The 25,773-nt window shown below is 40.8% G+C and overlaps 2 protein-coding genes across 2 annotated transcripts in view; both read right to left on the bottom strand.

Annotated features, from left to right (window-relative positions):
- Positions 1-4,541: 4,541 nt before the first annotated feature.
- Positions 4,542-15,298, bottom strand: LOC140197016 (uncharacterized). The gene is made up of 5 exons (XM_072256949.1): positions 15,113-15,298; positions 10,759-10,912; positions 9,608-9,697; positions 7,323-7,429; positions 4,542-4,816 (listed from the first exon to the last, which is right to left on the bottom strand). Exons 1-5 carry the CDS (start codon positions 15,296-15,298, stop codon positions 4,643-4,645), a joined length of 711 nt encoding a protein of 236 aa, XP_072113050.1. The 3' UTR covers positions 4,542-4,642.
- Positions 15,299-15,632: 334 nt separating this feature from the next.
- The window catches only part of prss56 (serine protease 56), a 32,319-nt gene continuing 22,178 nt past the window's right edge, over positions 15,633-25,773 (bottom strand). Inside the window, exons 11-14 of the mRNA XM_072256948.1 lie at positions 22,889-23,056; positions 18,785-18,878; positions 16,576-16,753; positions 15,633-15,659 (exon numbers count right to left, since the gene is read on the bottom strand). Of these exons, the coding sequence (XP_072113049.1) occupies positions 15,633-15,659; positions 16,576-16,753; positions 18,785-18,878; positions 22,889-23,056 (467 nt within the window). The remainder of the gene's footprint in view (positions 15,660-16,575; positions 16,754-18,784; positions 18,879-22,888; positions 23,057-25,773) is intronic.

The following is a 25,773-nucleotide window of genomic DNA, read 5'->3' as shown; positions in this document are numbered from 1 at the left end:
CAATGTTTAAAAAACATTTGGATAATTTCATGGTTAGGAAAGATTTTAAATAAGCTTCATTTCTGTCTGTGACAACTTCATGTAATCAAACAACCTCTCACTTCTGGCATCTGTTCAGTTCCTAAATTTCCTTCCCAATTAATCTCATTTAATATCAGACCCACCTTGACCACTTTGCACTAAAGTAACACACATAAAAATTGCTGATGAACGCAGCAGGCCAGGCAGCATCTATAGGAAGAAGTACAGTCGATGTTTTGGGCCAAGACCCTTCTTCAGGACTAACTGAAAGAAGAGCTAGTAAGAGATTTGAAAGTGGGAGGGGTAGGGGGAGATCCGAAATGATAGGAGAAGACAGGATGGAGCCAAGAGCTGGACAGTTGATTGGCAAAAGGGATATGAGAGGATCATGGGATGGGAGGCCTTGGGAGAAAGAAAGGGGGAGGGGGGAACCCAGAGGATGGGCAAGGAGTATAGTGAGAGGGACAGAGGAAGAAAAAGAAAGAAAAAAAATAGATATATAATAATAATAAATAAATAACGGATGGGGTATGAAGGGGAGGTGGCGCATTAATGGAAGTTAGAGAAGTCAGTGTTCATGCCATCATGTTGGAGGCTACCCAGACGGAATATAAGGTGTTGTTCCTCCAACCTGAGTGTGGCTTCGTCTTGACAGTAGAGGAGGCTGTGGATAGACATATCAGAATGGGAATGGGACGTGGAATTAAAATGTGTGGCCACTGGGAAATCCTGCTTTCTCTGGCGGACAGAGCGTAGGTGTTCAGCGAAACGATCTCCCAGTCTGCGTCGGGTCTTGCCAGTATATAGAAGGCCACCTCGGGAGCACCGGACGCAGTATATCACTCCAGCTGACTCACAGATGAAGTGTCACCTCACCTGGAAGGACTGTCTGGTGCCCTGAATGGTGGTGAGTGAGGAAGTGTAAGGGCATGTGTAGCACTTGTTCCGCTTACAAGGATAAGTGCCGGGAGGGTTATTTATTTGTTATTATTATTATATATATATTTTTTTCTCTCTCTTTTTCTCCCTCTGTCTGTCTCACTACACTCCTTGCCCATCCTCTGGGTCCCCCCCCCCCTTCTTTCTCCCTGGGCCTCCTGTCCCATGATCCTCTCATATCCCTCTTGCCAATCAACTGTCCAGCTCTTGGCTTCATCCCTCCCCCTCCTGTCTTCTCCTATCATTTTGGATTTCCCACTCCCCCTCCCACTTTCAAATCTCTTACTATCTCTTCTTTCAGTTAGTCCTGACAAAGGGTCTTGGCCCGAAACGTCGACTGTACCTCTTCCTAGAGATGCAGCCTGGCCTGCTGCGTTCACCAGCAATTTTTATGTGTGTTGCCTGAAATTCCAGCATCTGCAGATTTCCTCATGTTTGCACTAAAGTAGTTTATTTTTGTTGTTTTAATTGCATTTTATTGTAAAAATATTGTATAATAGAAGACAAATTGTTTTCTTTTCTTGTGAATGCTGCTTAGGTGCCTCTGATGCTGCTGCAAATAAGTTTTTCATCACACCTGTGCACTCAAGTACTCGTTCATATGAAAGTAAGCTCAACTTTGATTTTGAGCACTAACTAATAATACACTGCCTTCTTCAAGCACAAAAAAAACCCCAAAAAAAGCTCCTCTGGGATCATCTACCTTTTCTTCACAAAGATCTGACTTCTTTTATCTGTGTAAATGGCAAAACGATATGCGTAGACATGGTGGGCCAAAGAGCCTGTCTTTCTGAGAAGTCTTTTCAAACCACAACCTTATCTACCCACGTACAATGTTTCATTGTCCTCTCACTGAGCCCTCCATTTACAGTCTTAAAATGTATTTGAATTACAGCTGTGCCAAGAAAGAGAACTTGGTATCATTTTTTAAGTAAAAGTAAAATTCGATCTTTGTGAACATCAATAAAATCATCAAATCAAAAGAAACTTGTTTTACTGACAGTTTTATTTTTAATAGTTACAGCTTTACAGCCACAAATCTGAAGAAACTGCATGAAATACATTGTACAAATAATAAATAAGTCAATGGTCATAGCAGCAGTGCATTATGTCACCTTGCACTTCAATTCACTAAGGAAAAAAATATACAAATACATATATTTTTACATGCATGTACGCACACATACATATATTTTTACATGCATGTACGCACGTCTATTAGGTCTCAAAGCACTCAGGCCTCAGTGAGTGAATTTAATACTCAGCATAACCAAGACAAACAAATCATATAAATGTAATACTGGAGTAATAATGCTCAGATAAAACCAAATTGGAATCTGGGATTTTAAAATGGCATAAGGGATACTCATACAAAGCAGAAAGACTGGAATGAGCTGGCCAATCAAACATCATCTGAGGAAAGAGAAACCAGTTAACCTTTTGGGTTGGAGACATTTCATCAGAACTGAGTGCTCGGCTCTGAGGAAGGGTCTCTGACCCAGACGGTTGTTGATTGGCTGCTTTCTTCCAGCATCCCTCTCTTTTTAAGCTTTCAGTGTCTGCAGTTTTATCTGCTTCTCATTAGTGGATACTCAATTTATAGATTGTACACATGAGGAATTCTGCGGATGCTGGAAATTCAAGCAATACACAACAAAGTTGCTGGTGAACGCAGCAGGCCAGGCAGCATCTCTAGGAAGAGGTACAGTCGACGTTTCAGGCTGAGACCCTTCGTCAGGACAAAGGGTCTTGGCCCAAAACATCGACTGTACCTCTTCCTAGAGATGCTGCCTGGCCTGCTGCATTCACCAGCAACTTTGATGTGTGTTGCTTATAGATTGCACATTTCCGTTAAGGAAGTTCAAGATCATTATTCCTTCCAAGTAACTAATTTAGAGCGACTAATTTACTCCTTTGTGGTTGGGTTTTCAACCTTTGCCGGTTGGAAATCCACGGGAGATTTGCATCACATTTACAAAAGAAGGATCTGCCAAGTAAAAATCAGGGTGAAGTGGGAGCTCGTGGATAACCAGGGCCCACCTAAAGCAATGTTCAAGTAGGTCATTAACAGAAAGCAGGACTCTGATTGTCTGTGGTAATAGAGATGTTTTGTGGTTATAGAGATACCAATAGTCCAGTAAATCAACTTTCACTTACAATCACAGAAAGGAGAGTTAATTTTTAACTCACTTACATCAACTGAATATTCTACTACTCTATATATGATCTCTGCCTGAGACAAGTGTGTGATAAAACATTAATTCCGTGTTTAAATGCATTTGGGTATTCATGTTAAACCTTATCAATACAACATCATGCAATGTTTGCAAAATTTTATATATATAAAAAATAACATTTTTACCATATTTTACATGATATTTACAGAGCATTTGTGAACTGCATCATTAATATTAGAATGTATGTTCAAAGTAAATGTTCTAATTTTAAAATATTTAAATTTCCCCACCAGTTTGAGTCAATAGTTTGAAATTCTAGTGGGGGAATTATAGCTTTCTACAAAGAAAAATGAGTCATCATTTTGAAAATGTATAAAAACTTATTTTCCCAGATGTCAAAGTTCTACCTACATTCCAAAACTAACAGTTTTTTTAAAAACTATGTCTTACATTCAGATATAGATAATGGAAAACGTACCATTGATACATTTACAAGAAAAAATCTACAGATGCTGGGAATCCAAGCAACACGCACAACAGTCCTGATGAAGGGTCTTGGCCCGAATCGTTGACTGTTTCCTCTTTTCCATAGATACTGCCTGGCCTGCTGAGTTCCTCCAGCATTTTGTGTGTGTTCCACTGATACAGTTATTTGCATGCTGACAGGGAGATTCTTACCTCCTAGAAATGGGACTTTTAAGCTCTACTGCCAATACTAAAAACCAGCTCTAACACAGAAATAAAAAACAAATCATGTTTTTTGCCTTATTAATTGGTTCTATCCGACAATTTCCTCCAATGCTTCTGACAAATATAATTTATTCAAGGCACCTTGTGATGGTAATGTAATATGAAATCTATATTACTATAGCCTCCTTTTAATGAACATCTGATATCTTTTTATACATTTCTACGAATTTTGTTGAACCAATCAGGTAAAGGCCCAAATTGTATTTATTTTAGCTATTGGTTCTACAGAGAGCTGCTCCCTGTTTCATGCTCAGTTCTCATCCAATTGCCGCTTTTGTGCAGTGAAATATGTAAGTCGGTGCAAGAAAGGTCAGGTGCAGCACACAGCTGAGTCCAGTTGTGGAGCATGGAAGAGAGGATAATTCAGCTATTAAGTGCTGGTTTACCTTTGGAGTGACCCAGTTCAGTCTTCATATTTGGACATCAACATAAGTGACCCTCCCAAAATGAGTTAGTTTTCACATCTGGGCAGATATTACTCGGGACACTACCAAGTTCTAAATATGACACAGTATTTCTCAGATTGATTTGTAGTCTTTGATTACATAACAATCACCTCACTTCAGTAGCTAATATATTGCATGAAGTTGTTTGAGATGTCATATGATTTACTTCTCTCTGTCTATGTGGTAATAGTTATGTAGTTATCCCAGCTCAATATATACTGTACAGTATTCCCTAATTGTTTTTACAGGATGCTAACATGACATCCAAAGCAAAAGAAATGTTTCAAATACCCATTCTGCTGCATCACCTTATGTTTTTAAACTATCCAGAGCTAGAGCAATAATCTGTGCCATGCTTCTATAAAAGGAATCATTCTCCAAACCAACCAGACTGTGAAAGGTTGCAGGCCGACCTCCAACCAGAGCTTTAACACGTGCCTTAAATAATCCTTTCTCGTTTTTGGAAGATGTATCCACCAGCACCTGGACATGAACAGAATCATATCAAATCTCATTCAACATAAAACGCACTTCACAATTAGTAGGTCCTAGCTTCTAACAACCATGTCCTGCTCTTGGCGTTCATGTGTGGCTTAGCTACTAAGCCTAGTGGAATGGTTTCTACGGACAGGAGAAGGGGTAAAGGCAGGTTTCTGGTGCCTTCAAACCAGTTGCTTCAGGCACATGGGGCCTGTCAGCCATGGTTGGCAGCTCATCTAGGGGAAGGAAATCTCCAATCTCAAACCTCTGCTGCCTTGCAGCTTTACCTGTTCATGGGGAAGGTTTCGGGAGTAAACCCCGAGGGAGAAGTCAGGAGCTGGAGCCCCTAAGGCCGTCCTACATTGAGTTCAATGCTGACTGGCAACTCCTGCCACGCTGCTGGTGTCAAACTTTATCGGTCTCTGCCGTTCTTTTGGATTCATCAGCTGTGTGGAGAGGGTAAGCCTGCTACATCGCAACAGTTTGCTCTCCATATGGTACTGCCCTGGCTTGCCTATCGAGTGAGCGTAGATGGCTAGGATGAAACATCCATGGTCAACCCTAGCCAATGGAGTGCCTCAAGGCTACCATAACGCTACAGTAATGTGCAATTCGTGCTTGAAAAGTAGAAACAATAATCAAACCTAATGTTCCAGTAACACAGAATAATACAATTTTAAAGTGGAGGTAAATAGGTTCTTGATTAGTAAGGGCTTCAAAGCTTGTGGAGAGAAGGCAGGAGAATGCGGTTGAGAAAGATAATAAATCAGCCACAATGGAAACGCGGAGCAGACTTGATGGGCTAGTTCTGCTTCTAGTCTTATGGATTTACATAATGAAGATTTATCTTTCAGTTACAATGCATGGGAATCTACAGAGAAAGAAAATGTGGTAGAAGAATGATCAAGAGTATTTAAGTTCCTCTAGAAAGCAGAGAAAAGAAGTAAAACCAAGGAATCATGTTGTAGATGACAAAAGCAGAGAAGGATGAAATGGTGATTACAAAAAAAATATTTTTCACCCGTCACTTCCCAAAACTCTTTTTGACCATTAACATCTTTCTGAGGTGTAGTCATAATATGGGAAAGATGCCAGTCAATTTACACAGAGCAAGCTCCCACAAACCAAACGTGACAATGATTACAAAGTCAACTGAAATGTCAATGTTAGAATTAGAATCATATGAAAACCCTGGAACACTGTCTAATCATCAGCAAAAAAATGTCATGGAGCTGCTTCTCACATCAGAGAAACCAGGACCTAATTTAACATCAGGTTAATAAAAATCCATCTGAGCAACTTCCAGCATGTCACAAGCATGTCAGGCTAGATTTTTGTGATTATTCACCAGAGCAAGTCCACATCTGAGATTCTTTGATTCACGGTTAAGAATTCTACTGACCGAGCCACAGCAGATGTTGTACCACAATGGGGAGCAAGGCTAAACATTGGTCCCATCCAACACCATTATACAGAGCCTGTTGTCTTATAGCACCATGTCTTTTGCAGAGAGCACCATAACACAGGAGGAGAGACAAGCAACACACATCAAAGTTGCTGGTGAACGCAGCAGGCCAGGCAGCATCTCTAGGAAGAGGTACAGTCGACGTTTCAGGCCGAGACTCTTCGTCAGGACTAACTGAAGGAAGAGTGAGTAAGGGATTTGAAAGTTGGAGGGGGAGGGGGAGATCCAAAATGATAGGAGAAGACAGGAGGGGGAGGGATGGAGCCAAGAGCTGGACGGGTGATAGGCAAAAGAGATACGAGAGGATCATGGGACAGGAGGTCCGGGAAGAAAGACAAGGAGGGGGGGGGAACCCAGAGGATGGGCAAGGGGTATATTCAGAGGGACAGAGGGAGAAAAAGGAGAGTGAGAGAAAGAATGTGTGTATAAAAATAAGTAACAAATGGGGTACGAGGGGGAGGTGGGGCATTAGCGGAAGTTAGAGAAGTTGATGTTCATGCCATCAGGTTGGAGGCTACCCAGACGGAATATAAGGTGTTGTTCCTCCAACCTGACTGTGGCTTCATCTTTACAGTAGAGGAGGCCGTGGATAGACATGTCAGAATGAGAATGGGAACATGTTAGAACAGGAGGAGAGATGTTGGTTATATAGGCTTTCTGCAATAGATATTTATGTTCTCAGAAGGGGGTCCTAATTTAGCCAAAATCCAGTTTGTTCATACGTTTCTCAAAAATAAAGAAAATCTCTTCCTGCTGGATCACCTGGGCCAAACAAGCATGGCACTCACTCAATCCACTACACATAGATTTACATCTATTGTCCCAATCTTGGAATGCCCCATACTCTATAACTTTGTAGGCCCTAGAGGCATTCAAGTAGTTGGAAGGAACCGGACAGAAATGCATTAGTTTCCATTTTTCAAAGAATGGATGGCTTGAAAACATTGAAGTTTCCTTAAGTTTTAATATGAATTTCCTCCCATGCTGCACAAGAGATGTATTCACAAAGACTTTGCTATACTACAAAATTGCAATGGTACATACCTCTTTAAAGGTCATTGACAATTCCTCTGTTGGTATATCCAGAATCCATTTATATTCATCCATCAATATGCTAATGTTCAGCAGTGTTTCATTTACACTCTGACAACCTAAACAGTGGGAACAATGTTTTGGTGGGAAGGAGTAAAGCTATGATTTATGGTGTTGCACACTTAAGTATCCATTCCTAAACAAATAATACACTTAACAGATGGATATAAAATATCAATACCAGTCACAGAGAACCATTTTAGTGAAAAAAAAGCTTTTGAAATACAGCAAATTACATGGGATTATTGTTCTGAAACAGTTGATTTGAAACAACTGCATATTCTACCAAGTGATTATGTTCCCATGAATCTCTCCCCATCCTCACTTATCCAAAGCTATTGTCATAATATTTGAATTCTATGTTGTTTTGTGCTTAACTGGATTCCCTCTAGATGATTTGCTGAACAAAAGAGGTTTCTCAAATGAGTTGGCATCATTCAAATGAGTTGGACAAAAAACAGAACAGTATTTGTGTGCTACACCAAAGCTATGTCTTGAATCCATTCCTAATAGGGAACCTCGTTTGTAGTAGTAGATGAAGTTGTCAACCAGAACTACTTATTGGTTCTTCTGGGTGGTGTTGCCAGGTTATATGCATGTCCGTGCATTTGATGCAGACTGTGATGAGGGATGCTAAATGGAGAACTTATTTTACTTAATTACATTCTTATGATGTAGGCAGCACCAGAATGGCCAGCATTTGTTCCCAATCTTGGGTGCCTGAGAAGATGATTGTCGGTCTTCACCTTGAAAAGTGGAAACTTATGGACTAGTACTTTGGACCCAGCTGACACACGATTGTCAGGATGGTATTTTGGAGTGAAATATGGGACTGAAGCTGTTTGCATGTTGTCAGTCTACGTTTCAGATGAGGAAAGTATCACCAAAGAAACAATGGAAAATTACAGCTTTGCATTCTATGCATAATATATACATTGGTAGAGCCATGGGGGAGTGGGGGATTAATACATATTGTTAGGCTTCTTGAATGCATTTACTTAGACAGGTGGACAGCATGTGTGAGAGATACATTTTATTTCTACTTCCCATTCCCATGCTGACATGTCAATCCATGACCTCCTCTACTGCCGTGATTAGGCTACTCTCAGGTTGGTTGAGGAACACCATATATTCAGGTCTGGGTAGCCCTCAACCCGAACTTCAGTATCTCTAATTTCTTGTAATTTCTCCCCTGTCCCCCTTCTCTTTTTTTTCCATTCCATATTCTAGCTCCCTTCTCACACTTTCTCTTCTCCTGACCTGCCCATCACTTCCCTCTGGTGCCCCTCCTCTTTCCCTTTCTCCCATATCCACCCTCCTCACCAATCATATTCCTTCCTCTTCAGCCCTTAACCTTCCCAGCTTCTCACTTCATCCCACATCCACCTATGTCTCCCTCACCTGCCTTCACCTATTGCCTTCTAGCTTCTTCCAGTCCCCCACTTCCTGATTCCGGCTTCTTCCGTCTTCCTTTCCAGTCCCAATGAAGGGTCTCTGCTCAAAACATTGACTGTTTATTCCCTGCTGCAGATGCTGCCTCGCCTGCTGAGTTCCTCCAGCATTTTGTGTGTGGTGTTCTGGATTTCCAGCATCTGCAGAAACACTTGTATTTATGAAGAGTATGCATTGATTTGTCTATTTTGGAATGTAGAGATAACAGAGAATCTTTGGGAAGTGAGGTGATAATTAGAATTCCAGATTTCTGACCTTTTCCAGGTTTTCATGGCATCTGTATGGCTGGTCCAATTGTGTTTTGTTTTGTGTTAATATCAGGATGCTATGTGCAGTGGTTGTAATGATTTCATTAGTGAGAACAATGGGAGAAATCTATAAATCCAGGTGGGCAGGTGGTAGCACTGAAACTTAATGAGAGGTGGTGACGTTCCCAGTGAGTGTAGCTTGTCATTTTCTGGCATCTGTGTGGCACAGATATTGTTCAGGCATAACTACACTGGCAGGATGAGCCCTGAGGAGCCTTTTTATGTTTTAAGAGATGATTAAGAGGATAATGCTTGAGAAGGATTCACAACAGAGATGACTCACTCAGGTAATATCCATTAACTGAAGTATCTTCATCTACTTTGTTTTCATCTTGCATGTCAGTCCTATAGACCACATTCAATTCAAAGCTTCAGATGTGTAAACCAGAGATCTATTGAAGGAGATTTCCCTTTCAGTGGCAATCCCTTCCAAAACATGCTAAGGTTAATTTAATTGTATCTGGGCAAACAGCTTACCATTTGCTTTCAGAGAGTTTCCAGGCTCTGAGAGGATATTTGAAACATCCCTTTTCTTCACCTTCAAACTACCTTTTGATGTGTTCAATCCTATTAAAAATAATTGTTTTAAAATAGAATTACTTTATCAGCATTTTCCTGTTTCAGCTAAGAAATAATGATAATGTTATTTACAGCAAACGAGTCTACTTTTTTTTAGCTTTCTTCAATTTCACCTATTGTTTAACTGTCTTCAAGGTGGAGAAGAAAGAGGAGACCATTACACTTCGTTGTACAACCTGCCCAGTTGGGTAAATAGGGATTGAGGTTTCACTTCTCCAAGTAAACAGCCACGTTGATCTTGTTAGAGGGGATGAGGGAATTTAATTAAATCTCCCCTAAATTGAGAAAGCAGCAGCAATCTTTATTCTTGTTTGAATGTTAATGAATACAGGTCTCAGAAATAGCAGACACTTTGATTCCATGGTACTCTACTGGTTAAAATTTTGCAATGCTCCACCAAGAAACAGGACAGAGTGCTAAATAATAACAAAATGCTTCACCTTGGTTAAAAGATGCCAGTCATTTTGTTGTTTTTTTAAAGCATGTGTTCTCTAGCCTGACAATAAAATAGATTAAGACATTTCCAATCATTTTATATTAGCTCAGCAGAGGTAATGTTACAATTCACAAATAATCACATAATAGGAGATGAAATATGATATTGCAGGATCAGAAGAAGCTGCAAAGGGTTGTAATATAAGCCAGTTCCAGCACAGGCACGAGCCTCCCCACCATCGAGGGCATCTTCAAAAGGCAATGCCTCAAAAAGGCAGCATCCATCATTAAGGACCCCATCACTCAGGTCATTTCTTTTCATCACTGCCATCAGGGAGGAGTTACGGGAGTCTAAAGATGCACACTCTGTGCTTTAGAAACTGCTTTTCCCCCTCTGCCATAAGATTCCTGAACGTTCCATGAACCCATGACACTACCTCATCATTTTGCTGTCTTATTACACTACTTCTTAAAAATGTTTTTTCTTGCAAGTTATAGCATATTTTATGCATTATGTTGTACTGCTGTCATAACACAACAAATTTCACGTCAGCGATAATACACCTGATTCTTATAATAAACCTGATTCTGACATGTAAATATTTTAAATGTACCATTTTGTTTCATAGATGCCAAGGACGATCTTTCGGCTTCATGTGACATCCCCAGCATATGAGCAAGAAGCTGATCTATCTCAGGCTTGTTCCTCAATCCTCGTAACAGAGTGTAAAGCTGAGTCTTCAGTGATTGCAGCTGGAGGTTGGAACTCTAAAAATAAAACACTGGAACATTTTTAACATTGTTTCGGACTAACATGAACAATTGGTATGCTGATAAAGACCATAAGACCATAAGACAAAGGAGCAGAAGTAGGCCATTCGGCCCATCGAGTCTGCTCCGCCATTTTATCATGAGCTGATCCATTTTATCCTATTTAGTCCCACTGCCCCGCCTTCTCACCATAACCTTTGATGCCCTGGCTACTCAGATACCTATCAATCTCTGCCTTAAATACACCCAATGACTTGGCCTCCACTGCTGCCCGTGGCAACAAATTCCATAGATTCACCACCCTCTGACTAAAAAATTTTTTTCGCATTTCTGTTCTGAAAGGGCGCACTTCAATCCTGAAGTCATGCCCTCTCGTACTAGACTTCCCCATCATGGGAAACAACTTTGCCACATCCACTCTGTCCATGCCTTTTAACATTCGAAATGTTTCTATGAGGTCTCCCCTCATTCTTCTAAACTCCAAGGAATACAGTCCAAGAGCGGACAAACGTTCCTCATATGTTAACCCTCTCATTCCCGGAATCATTCTAGTGAATCTTCTCTGTACCCTCTCCAACGTCAGCACATCCTTTCTTAAATAAGGAGACCAAAACTGCCCACAGTACTCCAAGTGAGGTCTCACCAGCACCTTATAGAGCCTCAACATCACATCCCTGCTCCTATACTCTATTCCTCTAGAAATGAATGCCAACATTGCATTCGCCTTCTTCACTACCGACTCAACCTGGAGGTTAACTTTAAGGGAATCCTGTACGAGGACTCCCAAGTCCCGTTGCATACTCCTGTTTGCAAGATCTTAAATAGTAACTTCATACTGAAGAACATTCTTTATTATGACTGAAACATATTTCACCATAGAATATTTTAAAAAAAATTAAGTACTGTATATTTTTATATTGTAACTATAAAATTCCAGGATTATAACAATCAGTGTGAAAAAATGCTTCAGAAAATATCCAAGCACTTTCATGTTACTTATTACTGGACTATTTACTTCTATAAAATGTAAACACAGATATAAAAGGAAGTACAGAAACATGAGAGAGGAGTTGGCCAGAATTGATTGGAAAAGAACACTGGCAAGGATAAAGGCAGAGCAGCAATGGCTGGAATTTCTGGAATCAATTTGGAAGGCACAGGATATATACATCCCAAAGAGGAAGAAATATTCTAAAGGAAAGATGATAACAAGAGAAGTCAAAACTAACATATAAGCTAAAGAGAGGGCATATAATAGAGCTGCAATTAGTGGGAAGTTAGAGCATTGGGAATTTCTAAAAACCAACAGAGGGCAACTAAAAAAAGTCATTAAGAAAGTAAAGATGGAATACTAGTTGATAGTATTCGATAATATTTAAGAGAATACCACAAGTTTCTTCTGATACATAAAGTGTAAAAGAGAGGCAAGGGTGGATATCAGACTGCTAGAAAATGATGCAGGAGAGGTAGTAATGGGAGACAATGAAATAGCAGACAAACTGAATAAGTATTTAGCATCATTCTTCACTGTGGAAGACACTAGCCGTATGGTGGAAGTTCCAGGTGTCAGGGGGCATGAAGTGTGTGAAGTTACCATTGCTAGAGAGAAGGTTCTTGGGAAACTCAAAGGTGTGAAGGTAGATAAGTCACCTGGATCAGATGGTGTATACCCCAGAGTTCTGAAAGAGATGGCTGAAGAGATTGTGGTGGCGTTAGTAATGATCTTTCAAGAATTACTAAATTCTGGAATGGTTGTGTAAGATTGCAAAATTGCAAAGGTGACTCCACTCTTCAAGAAGGGAAAGAAAAGAAACTATAAGCCAGTTAGTCTGACCTCAGTAGTTGGGAAGATATTGGAGTTGATTATTAAGGATGAGGTCTCAGGGTACTTGGAGCATATGATAAAATAGGCTGTACTCAGCATGGCTTCCTCAAGGGAAAATCTTACCCGACAAATCTGTTGGAATTCTTTGAAGTAGTAGCAAGCAGGATAGATAGAGGAGAATCAGCTGATGTTGTGTACTTGGATTTTCAGAAGGCCTTTGACAAGGTGCCACACATGAGGCTGCTTTACAAGTTATGAGCCCGTGGTATTACTGGAAATGGATAAAACAGTGGCTGGTTGGCAGGAGGGGAAGAATAGGAATAAAGGGAGCTTTTCTTGCTGGCTCCTGGTGACTAGTGGTTTTCTACAGGAGTCTGTGTTGGGACCAATTCTTTTTATGTTATATATCAATGATTTGGATGATGGAATCAATAGCTTTGTTGCAAAGTTTGTAGATGATAGGAAGATAGGTGGAGGGGTAACTAATTTTGAGGAAGCAGAGAAGATGCAGAAGGACTTACAGATTAGGAGAATAAGCAAAGAAATGGCAGGTGAATTTCAGTGTTGGGATGTGTATGGCCAAGCACCTTGCAAGAAGAAATGAAAGGGTTGACTATTTTCTAAATGGAGAGAAGATACAAAAAAACTGAAGTGCAAAGGGACTTGGGAGTCCATGTACAGGATTCCCTAAAGGTTAATTTGTAGGTGGAGTCTGTGGTGAGGAAGGCAATTGCGATGTTAGCATTCATTTCAAGAGGACTAGAATATAAAAACAAGGATGTAATGTTGAAACTTTATAAAGCACTGGTGAGACCTCACTTGGAGTATTGTGAGCAGGTTTGGGCCCCTTATCTTAGAAAGGATGTGCTGAAACTGGAGAGGGTTCAAAGGAGGTTCATGAAAATGATTCCAGGATTGAATGGCTTGTCATATGAAGAGCATCTGATGGCTCTGGGCTTGTATCACCTGAATTCAGAAGAATGAGGGATCATTTCATTCAAACCTATCAAATGGTGAATGGCCTTGATAGAGTGGATGTGGAGAGAATGTTTCCTGTGGTGAGAGAGTCTAAGGTGGGAGGACACAACCTTAGAATAGATGGGTGTCCTTTTAGAATGGAGATGAAGAGGACTTTCTTTAGTCAGAGAGTGGTGAATCTGTAGAATTCATTGCCACAGGCAGCTGTAGAGGCCAAGTCTTTATATATATTTAAGGTAGAGGTTGCTATTTTCTTAAAGGGATACAGGGAGAAGCAGGAGATTGGGGCTGAGAGGAAAATTGGAACAGCCATGATGAGACTCGCTGGGTCAACTGACCTAATTCTGCCTCTATATCTCAGGGTCTTACATGGACTGGTTGAGTTAAATGGTGCATAGAACAGAGAATAATACAGCACAGGAACAGGCCCTTTGGCCCACAATATTGTGCCAGCTAATTTACTTATATTCAGATACCCAACTAAACTAATCCCTTCTGTCTACACAATATCCATAACTTTCTATTTCCTACACAGTGATGTGCCTCTCTAAGTGCCTTGTGAATGTCTGTCTTTTTTTGCCTCTACCACCACCCCAGGCAGTGCATTCCAGGACCCACCACTCTGTGTAAAAACATGACCAATACATCTCCTTTGAAGTTACTCTCTCTCACCTTAAATGCACACCCTCTGGTATTAGACATGCTAACCTTGGGGGGTGGGGGGGGGAAGATATTTGCTGTCCACTGCATCTATGTTCCTCATGATCTTATAAACCTCCATCAGGTCTCTGCCTAGCTTCTGCTGCACCAGAGAAAACAACACTCTCCTCATAGCACATGCCATCTCATCTAGGTAAACCTCTTCTGCAGCCTCTCCAAAGCTTCTGCATCCCTCTTATAATGGGGAATCCAGAAATGAGTGCAATTCTCCAGATGCAGCCTAACTACAGTTATATAAATCTGTAACATAGCTTCCTGATTTTTGAATTCAATGCCTCTACAAATAAAGGCAAGTAAGCTATATGCCTTCGCAACCATCATATCAACCTATGTAGTCACTTTCTGGGAGCTATAAAATTGGACCCCATGATCTCCCTGCTCATCAACACTGTTAATGTTCTTCCCATTAACAGCATACTGTCCCATTATAATTGATTGCCCAAAACTCACCTCTTCATATTTAAACTCTATCTGCCATTTCTCCACCTACATCTGTATTTGATCTATACCTGCTGTATCCTTTGTCAATTTTCCACACATATTGTGTGCAAACCTACTGACCTACCCATCTATGCCTTCATCCAGGTTATTTATATATATATAATGACCTTGATATATATTACAAGCAACAGAGGCCCCGCTATGAATCTCTGTAGAACTCCACAGTCACAGACCTCCAGCCAGAATAAGTCCGATTGACCACTAGCCTTTGTCTTCTTTGGACAAGCCAATTCCGAATCCAAATGACCAATTTCACCATAGATCCTGTGCATTCTAATCCTTTGGATGAGCTTCCCATAAGGGACATGGTCAAATGCCTTACTTAAATCCATGTCTTTGTTGTCATTAATCACCTTCATCGCCCCTTGAAAAGATCAGTTAAGTAAGATGTGAATTTTCCTGCACAAGGCCATTATGACTTCATAATTAAGCCATGGATTTCTAAATGCTTATATCTTTAAAAATCTTCTCCAGTAGCTGGACTACTATTCTTTCATTTCTGTGTTGTAGCTTGTGAATGTTGAAACTGATGGTAAATATCCACATTCAGTGATTTTAAAAGATTCTACCTCAGTAATAGAGTAAAATTTATGGTGCATTTTCTAAGGCTGTGCCCCATAGTGCACATTATAATTTTTTTTTGTATTGAACATGAAAAAGCTTTTCTACATGAAACTGCCAATTTGTTACAAATTACTGTGTTTGTACAAAAGGCTCATCCTGTTAGAAATTAAGTTCAATATTATTCAAACTTAATACTTTATAGCAACACACACACACACACACACACACACACACACACACACACACACACACACACACACACACACACAATGCTGGAGGAACTCAGCAGGTCCGGCAGCAATACTTTATAGAAATCCGAATTTACAATGCATCTTTATTGTGAATATATTCTAGTTACAAAAGCATGAAGCACATAGATGTCGAGTTAACGATGTGGAATTTGCAGGGTTGAGCAGAATCTTGGCAGAGTTTGATCCCAGTGAAAAGTAAAATGTTTTTTTAAGGACCAAGATCAAGCATGGAAGTGAGGTGCCTGCCAAAAGAAAATTGAGTTGCAAAGTAAGTTGAAGCTTGAGAGAAAGGGTGGAAGATCATATAACAATTATGTGGGAAAAGGGTATAGAAGAAATTACTTTGATCTTGATGGACAACAGATATTGACTGAGCTGACAGATGGTATACATTCACTCTCTTAGCACCTGTAGTTTTTTTCCACTCTGCTATCTTTGTCCTTTTGTGAGAAAGAGCAGATATTGTACTCTCCAGGCATCAGTCCTGGGAATACACCTACTGTACAGACTGCATGAACTGGCTGATTGGATAGGTTTATGTGGATAAACTTTAGTGTCAGAAAGAATAAGGGAAACAATAAAAAATAAATGGCAGAGTTGAAATTTGAGTGCATAGACACAGCGACCTTGAAAGTAGAAAGGCAAACTGTGAAAGTGGTTAGAAAGTATAAAGGATGCTGTGGTTCATTTACTCCCACAAAAATAAACAGTGTTTCTGGGTGGCCTATACCCAGTTTCTATGCCTTCTACTTCCAGTAGTATGCTTACCCTAATAGCACCAGAGAGGTGGGATTGTGAATTGCCTCAGTACTATACAGTACCTGAAACAAGAGCTGCCTTTCTTTTTGGACTATGCTTCTCCGTTCCCTTTCTTTACCATTGAAAGTTACAGGTTGAGCTTCTTCTGTGATCTCAGCAAAATAATTGATCCAACTGTCCAAATCAGGGCCAATATCTCTGAACAGGATTTCAGCTTCGGTTGCTCTCATTTCCGCAGTTCTTGAAAAGAAAGAAATTCATGCAAGCAAAGTACATGTATATTTATTGAACTATACAAGAGCTATACAAAGAAATAATTATGTATAGCAAGTATCATTTTGTGTCTAACCATCTGACCACACAATATGTGGGTGCTGGGGCAAAGCTGATATTTTTGCTCTTTCTTGTCCAGTAGCATTTGAGAAGGTTGGTGAGTTTCCACAGCACTGCTGGTGTAGATCTGGCAAATTTCCCTCCCTGAAGGACTTTACTGAGTCGGGTATTTTTATTCTGCAATTGGTAACTAATTTTATTCCAATTTTAATTTAACTTTCCAGAAAAATTACCAATTTGCCCTGATAGGCTTCAAACTCATGTCTCCCTATCACTAATATAATCCCATCCAGACAAATCCAGTAATAGCCACTTTGTGATCAGGTGGTTAGACAGAAAGTCTGTTGTGTTGAGGCAAAACTTTTACTTTTCTTTCAAGACAACTAATAGCTTCTGTGCTCAGAAAGGTACAATTTAAAGCAAAATCAAGGTACCAAGAATAAGACCTTAGCCTTCAGATACTGTCCCCCAAACCTCCATGTACAGTCCTGGGATTGAACCAGCGTATTCTCCAATGTCCAGTTCAGCATTGGAGTTTTACAGTATCAACACTGGATGTGAATATCATGCAAAAAGTGATTACCAAGTGAATCTCTAATTGAAGCAGAATTACTAGCTCTGAACCTAAATCTAACCATGTTCTTTAAAGAATGAGATGCAAGATTCATGTGCTTGCTGGTACAAAATGACCTGTCTCAGTCTCAGAGATGTTATTATTGCAAATGACTTTGAAATACTGTACAGTATAACATAATGGAAATGGTGTAATTGCTCCATCATACATAACATAGAGATGTGTTTGCAATGACTTCTTTTATCAGCTCAGCAATATAAATATTTTAGCAGGGGAGGCTGGAGAGCTGATGGAAGGCAAATGGCTGTAATTCATTGTCTTACTTGGGAGTGAAGAGAGTGTGTAAGGTTCTTGGATTGAATTTCTTGGTTGCATCTACTCGAAGGCTTATCACACTTAGCCTTATTGTCAGAGCCAGCTGATATGATCTACCTTCTCTTCAACTTGCTTCCCAATCTCAATGGTTAATTATTGTTTTCCACCAGTAGTTTAAAGTGTATGGATCGGTAGCTCAATTAGCTCGGAAAAGAAAACCACAAGGTCCTGGGTCAAATAATGTCTTGAGAGCTGATCTTCACTGAGTACAAGTTGGAATTGACAGAACTCACACAAGGAAGGGGAGAAGTGGTTTACTCCCATTGCTGCCCCAAACCCTTACTGGGCAGGTAATACGTAGAGACAATAGATGAAGATAGAAAAAAAATGAGTAAATGAGGCTAGAGAACCTATTTACCTTGTTGTGACATTCAAAAAATCAAAGTTGATTTTCTATCTCAATTCCTTTTTCCCTTTCTACCTCCATATCACTTGATTGCCATGATGGTCAATGTCTCCCATCCACTACATAACATACTGGTTGGGCACAGGAGTACATTCAGCCAGAGACTCATTCCACCGAGATGCAACACAGAGCGTCACAGGAAGTCATTCCTGCCTGTAGCCATCAAACTTCACAACTCCTCCTTTGGAGGGTCAGACACCCTGAGCCAATAGGCTGGTCCTGGACTTATTTCATAATTTACTGGCATAATTTACATATTACTATTTAACTATTTATGGTTCTATTACTATTTATTATTATTAACGAAAACCAATTTCCCCAGGGATCAATAAAGTATGACTATGACTATGACTATGACTATGACTATTCAGCTTCAGGCTCTCCTATCCAACAACCCCCACAATTAATTGGCTGGCATAGTATTGGTTCATACACGAGGTGGGTCTGTTTAGAAAAAACACTAGGAAGCAGACAGTATCTATGGATCCCTCTATATTTCAACATGAGTCAGCAAATTTGGAGAATATTTGACAAGGGTAAATCAAAGCTGGGAGAAATGTGATTGGCTGAAAAATGTGCTCACCTGTTGTCGATATTCTGTGGAGCTTTTAAACCTAAAACTGAGTTCAGAGACTGTTCGTGTCTTTCTTCTTTTAGAGCAGTTGTTTGTACCTGTTCTTTTAATGGTAAAAGATGTACAAATTAATTAGTAAATCAAACAGGGATCTTTCATTTTCCTTTAAACAATTGCCATAACTCAACAAATGGGATTTGCGCATAGATCTGATTTCCTATAAAGTTCTGATAACTACCTCAAGAAGGCTGTTCTAAGGTCTACTGCCTTCCGAATCATTCAGAAAACCAGAATTCTTTTGAAACTGCTCCAAAAGGTGAAAAAGGGAAATATCCTGTCAACCTTATGACTAATTCAAAGAAAATGCTGGGAAAACTCAATAGCAATGTCTGCTGAGAGGAAAGATTATTAGGAGCTTTCTATTTCCCAGACTATATGCACAAGTTACTCCACTGGGTCCTGTGCATCTCCATAGCCGTACTCTTCTCCAAGAGTTATGCTGGTCCTTGCTACCCACTCCCAAGGCCACCAAGGCCATCAGAATCGGAATTAGGTTGATTATCACTGGCATGTGTCGTGAAATTTGTTAACTTAGCAGCAGCAGTTCAATGCAATACGTAATATAGAAGGAAAAAAAATAATAAAATAAGTAAATCAATTACAGTATACGTACATTGAATAAATTAAAAATTGTGCGAAAACAGAATATATATTTTAAAAAATGAGCTACTGTTCAAGGGATCAATGTCCATTTAGGAATTGGATGACAGAGGGGAAGAAGCTGTTCCTGAATCACTGAGTGTGTTCCTTCAGGCTTCTGTACCTCCTACCTGATGGTAACAGTGAGAAACGGGCATGCCCTGGGTGCTGGAGGTCCTTAATAATGGACACTGCCTTTCTGAGACACTGCTCCCTGAAGATGTCCTGGGTACTTTGTAGGCTAGTGCCCGAGATGGAACCAACTAAATTTACAACCTCCTGCAGCTTCTTTCGGTCCTGTGTCCTCCAGACCAGACAGTAATGCAGCCTGCTGTGCTTTACCTACACTTGTGCAGAATTTGGCCTGTAGTTCCTCCCACTTTAGCTGGTGTTCACAAGGGTTGGCTGCTGCAATGCACAGCGAAGTTGCTGGTGGATCAAGCTGCCACTGTGCTCACCTACACTGCCAGCCAGCAGCTAAGTCTTCTTATTTAGCTCAAAGTATATATTTTTCCTTCTGTTGAGTTTGAGCTCTCATCACCAATTCATGAGTTCTAATTGTAATAGTATGCAGTACCAAGAATATAATCGATCTCTATGAGACACCAGCATTTACTGTGAATGCTGTATTCCCCTCTATCCAAACATACTGCATGTGTATTCTACAGTCTCAATCATTTTGTGATTTTCACAAATGTCATAGTGACTGACAACTGTTGTTTCAAGGTTATTATAAGATAATAAATAATAGCCATCTTCTCTTCACAGTTCCAATTGTTCATCACCTCAGGGCATTGCTGTGGGAGGCTTCTTCCTGACCGCAGGCCTCTCACATTTCATGGGAACTTTTCAAAAAGATCCACAGTCATAGCCTCCACTATGTCTTCCACTCAGACATCCAGGCAGTCTGGAAAAGTCCTACCAAGTCCAGCCATCAAGTTCAGTAGGGATCCTGCCATTCTGATTCAGTTTCAGCCTCACATGAGGACTCCCCACCAATGTAAACGTCAACATTATACACCTATTATCACTTCCTCTGGAGTATTTCCAAAGTGACAGGGTGAAGATGAAGCTGTTGGAACACTGTACTTCAAGTTCAAAGTACAAGTTCAAATTCAAGTTTGTCATTCAACCATACACATGAATGCCAAATGAAACAGTGTTCCTCTGGGTCCAAGGCGCAAAACACAGTCCAGACGGTCGCACACAACACATAGAGCACATATAGTTACAGTAGCAGAAAACCGTACAGTTACAAAACCAAATCTATCTCTGTCTATATCGCCCATGTCCCTGAGTGTCATGGCCCGAAGGCTGATGGTGCAGCAGTTCCCATCATGCCCTGATGCAGTTGCAGATGAACACAATCCAGCTCGTCTTCTACCGAGCAAACACCGGGGCCATCCCCATCCTAGCTCGTACAGCTCTCTCCCTCACTGGCTTGGATGTTTCCTTCCCTGGTTGCTGCATCAGGTGACCCCACAGTGTGAGGACTTGGTCCGTGCAACAATGGAAGCCACGTAGCTGCCCCACCGTCAGTCTCCCCAATGAAACAGTGAACCAGACTTGCAGTATTCTATGTTACCAATTCCAGAGTCTTGCAATCACAAGGAAAGTGACCAAGACAATCACTTGCATCGTTTTTTGGACTGCGCAGCGAAAACATTGCACGAATACTGATCAGCCAAATAACGAACTTTCTCAAATCCACGTTCACTCTCTGATGTATTGTTACTCATTCTTGTGCTTTCAGTATATCCAACAACTTCAGGGACAAGTGCAGGAATTTAAATTTGACTACTTGTGAATGGATTCTTTTAACAGAAGAATGCAATCCAATGCAAATAATCTTTAATGGTGACCCTCCTTCTCATTATGAAAGGAGACAGAAAATTTTGGAATAAATCTAACTAATGTTTCTTCACTATTGTCTTTTTTTAAAATCTCCCTGGTAGAGAGAGAAAGAGACAAGACAGATTCACATCCAGATTCAAATTCAGATCCTGATTCACTTATTTATCATGTGTATATCAAAATATACAGTGAAATGCATTGTTTGCATTAACAAACAAAACAACAGCAAAAGCAGGACAAGCCCTTTTCCTTCCTCCCACCCACCACTCACCTACACAGGCAAGCCTCTGAGCTCAGGGCAGGCTACATCCTTTCTCTAGCCCAGACTCACAGACTTGCAAATATTGGGCCTTAGATTTCCAGACGTGCCAATCCAGAGGCTTCGCTAAAGGTCTTCAACTTTTGGACTCACCAGCTTTGGTCTTTGACCTTCAGGCTTCAAATTTCATTATCACCCCAGGGCTTGCCAGCGACTGGACTATGAACTATGGGCTTCAAACTAGAGGACCCCACCATGTTGGTGAGCCCCCCCCCCACCTTGGGGACTCACCAACATAGTGGGGGTCTTCCCTGGCTCAGATTCAGACTCATAGACATCAGGCCACCAACTTCCACACATTCCAATTCAGAGGCTTCGACCACTGAGCCTTGACTTTCTGACCATTGGACCACTGGGATTCAGCCTTCTGTTTTAACTCCAGAATCTGGAATCACAGGAATCTGAACTCCAGGCCACGACCTCCAGCCTCACTCAGACCGCTGAGTCTGAAACGTGCTGACCTGTATATGTTACCGGCCCTCATTCCTCCCGCCTGTACAGAACTTTGATCCTGGGTTTTGTTTTGTCAGCCTAGGGGGTTGGGGTACTCACCAACCTGGGCAGGTCACCAGCTCTTGTCCACAGGATCTGGCAACCAAAGATCATTGACCACAGGGATCAATAAAGTATGACTATGACTATGACTATCCTCAGTGCCTGTCAAACCAACACCTGTCCATGGTGATCACTGACCATCAACCACAGAGCTCGCTGACCTGGACTATGGCTCCTGTCCCTGACTCTTCATTTACTGCTGCTGACCTATAACCCCTCTCGTCCCTGTCCTCGCTAACCTGTCCCCTAACTCTCCATACTTCCGTCAAAACCATCCCTACAAACCTAAAAATCAATTTAATCTGGTTGACTGACTTGTTTTTTTTTAAAGGTTTGCAGAGATGGTTTTGGTCTCTGCCTATCCTTATTGTAGAGGTAGAAGCTGAGAGGGACCCGTCCAGTGTTTCCTTCAATATTAAGCACTTATGGATGCAGTTAGGTTTATGGAGGACACAAGAAATGTTTAGGCAAGAGGAGTGACAGTAAGGAAGAAGATTTAGAAACATACACAGAAAACAATTAAGTATTACCGTTCTGATTGAGTGTATTTAACAATTGCCAGCAATTATTCCATCATGGAACATTGTTACTGCACAGTGTTTGGCTTGAATGTAAAATTAGTTTGCAAAGTTAAAGTTAAAGCGAACTTTAAAAACCCCACATAATACTATCACTTGAAACTATACCTTTCTCATACATTGACAGAAACTCTTTCGAAGGAAACATGTTTGTATAAATTTCTTCAAAGAATTTTGGGATTGTCTGTGTGAAAAATGAGAAGTCAACTTTACTGCGGATGAATTCTTCAACTGGCTGAAGCAAGTCCAGCAGATTCTGTAAAAATGTCCTGATTTCTGCAATTAAAACAAAATAAGTGAGTAAAACTTAAAACTTTTCCTCAGGTAGTGTTCAGTGATGTAAAATACTTACACAGATGTGGTCACTGCTGGTTGGAAGCTACAACTATTGACCAAGTGGAAGCAATATTTCTAGAAATACTCTGCATAATCTAATATTAATAGTTCAATGCTATAACAGAAGATATGTTACCAATTATCATGCTGACAAAGCTAACTGATGCTCTTTAACAAAGGATTGTAATTCTAGCAGTGATTTGTGATTGTAGTAATTAGCAAATATATCATAATGCAACCAGAGACTATTGGGCTGTCTTCTCATCTGCATAGACCCTCACCTGACTCAAGTGACAGTGAGATTCTGGGCAATTTATCAGGGTATAAATTCATAATCTCTACATCTTATATCTAATTACTATCTAGTTTATAAAATGACCTAACCCAGGGTATTCTCTCAACTCGATATTGCAGCCTTTGAGTGCTCTCTTTGCGAAGGTGGGTTGTAACAGTTTGTTGCACAAGAATACCCAGGAAAGTCAAGCAACACACACAAAATGCTGGTGGAACGCAGCAGGCCAGACAGCATCCATAGGAAGAAGCACAGTGGACGTTTCGGGCCGAGACCCTTCGTCAGGACTAGATCCAGGAAATGTTGAGATGCTTTCTTTTCACAGGCAGGAATGTATTTCCAGAGTGAGGGAATGGAAGTCATTTTTTTTTCCTTATCACTATGGTCCTATGACCTTACTGGGGAAACTTTGGGCCATCCATGTGATTAAGTTGGATATGGCAATGCAAGATTCTTCCTGACACTGGAGATTTAAGCCAAATATAGATAAGATTTTTTAAAGAAGCAATAATCTTTGATAGAGTGAATTTTATAAAATGACTATTATAGGAGTATGTAACAGAACTACGTTTTTCTTTATCTCACCCTTTGTGTTATTTTAAGGGCATATACGAGGGGTGATTGATACATTTGTGGTCTAAGGTAGAAGGAGTCAAATTTAGAAAACCTAGCACATTTATTTTTCAACATAGTCCCCTCCTACATTTACACACTTAGTCCAGCGGTCATGGAGCATACGGATCCCTTCTTTGTAGAAGTCGGCGTCTTGGACCTCCAGAAAGTGGTCCACAGCAGGGGTGATTGAGAAGTTCGTGGCCTAAGGTAGAAGGAGACGAGTTATTAACTTCAAACTTTCTGCATTTTCACTCAAAGAGTTGAGCTTCACGTGCATGTAACGAGAGTTGTATAACTCATCTCCTTCTACCTTAGGCCACAAACTTATCAATCACCCCTGCTGTGGACCACCTTCTGGAGGCCCAAGATGTAGACTTATACAAGGAAGGGATCCGTATGCTCCACGACCGCTGGACTAAGTGTGTAAATGTAGGAAAAATAAATGTGCTAGGTTTTCTAAAATTGACTCCTTTTACCATAGGCCACAAACTTAACAATCACCCCTCGTATTTATCTGCAATGCCTTTTACAATTCTCTGGTTGAGTGGAATCCATCTGACTACAACTGGATAATAAAATCGTGCAGGTTCCATAAAGGGAAGATGGTTAATTGACCATCCTGAGAAGGTAAACAATGACCCTAAAACATCCAACAATATTCAGGGTTATAGAAACAGAAAAATGGGAGCAAGAACAGGCTGTTTGGTCCCTTCAGCCTGTTCATTCATTCAATACAATCATGGCTGTTCCTTTATTTCAATACCCTATCCTCACTCTCTCCACACACCCCTTGGTCCCTTTGTGAGGAGAAATACATACAAGTCTGTAGTTACATTATGGATATTTAAAAACATCTTAGATAGGCACATGGGTGATGGAAAACTGGAGAGCTACGCAGGAGGGAAGGGTTAGATGGATCTTAGAGTAGGTTGAAAGGTCAGCATAAGAACATGGGCTGAAGGGCCTTACTGTGCTGAAGTATTCTGTGCTCTAAGATCGCTTCTTAAGCATATTTAGCAACCTGACTTCACAGCCCTCCACAGTTCTCCACCCTCTGAGTGAAATTCCTCTTCATCACAGCTTTAAATACCTTAGCCTGTATCCTGGGACTGGTTCTAGAATCCTCCAGGGAAAACATTTATCTTGGGTTAAGCAACACACGTAAAAGTGGCTGGTGAACACAGCAGGCCAGGCAGCATCTCTAGGAAGAGGTGCAGTCGATGTTTCAGGCCAAGACCCTTCGTCAGGACTAACTGAAGGAAGAGCTAGTAAGAGATTTGACAGTGGGAGGGGGAGGGGGAGATCCAAAATGATAGGAGAAGACAGGAGGTGAGAGGGATGGAGCCAAGAGCTGGACAGGTGATTGGCTAAGGGGATATGAGAGGATCATGGGACAGGAGGCCCAGGGAGATAGAAAAGGTGGAGGGGAGGGGAAGCCCAGAGGATGGGCAAGGGGTATAGTCAGAGGGACAGAGGGAGAAAAAGGAGAAAGAGAAAAAGAATTTGTGTATATAAATAAATAAATAATGGATGGGGTATGAGGGGGAGATGGGGTATTAACGGAAGTTTGAGAAGTCAATGTTCATGCCATCAGGTTGAAGGCTACCCAGACGGAATATGAGGTGTTGTTCCTCCAACCTGAGTGTGGCTTCATCTTTACAGTAGAGGAGGCCGTGGATAGACATATCAGAATGGGAATAGGACGTGGAATTAAAATGTGTGGCCACTGGGAGATCCTGCTTTCTCTGGC

The sequence above is a fragment of the Mobula birostris genome, chromosome 4 (genome assembly GCF_030028105.1).
Source record: "Mobula birostris isolate sMobBir1 chromosome 4, sMobBir1.hap1, whole genome shotgun sequence".
NCBI classification, from domain to species: Eukaryota; Metazoa; Chordata; class Chondrichthyes; order Myliobatiformes; family Myliobatidae; genus Mobula; species Mobula birostris.
This window is presented reverse-complemented; position numbering and strand designations above follow the sequence as displayed.

Bases quoted from the DNA above. Each gene is read 5' to 3' on its own strand.
- LOC140197016 (XM_072256949.1), bottom strand. From the start codon at position 15,298: ATGAAGGTGATTAATGACAACAAAGACATGGATTTAAGTAAGGCATTT. The intron at 7,430-9,607 runs GTAAGCTGTTTG...CCCACTGTTTAG, and splicing joins AAACTCTCTGAAAGCAAATG to GTTGTCAGAGTGTAAATGAA. The intron at 4,817-7,322 runs GTATGTACCATT...GTTCATGTCCAG, and splicing joins TGTCAATGACCTTTAAAGAG to GTGCTGGTGGATACATCTTC.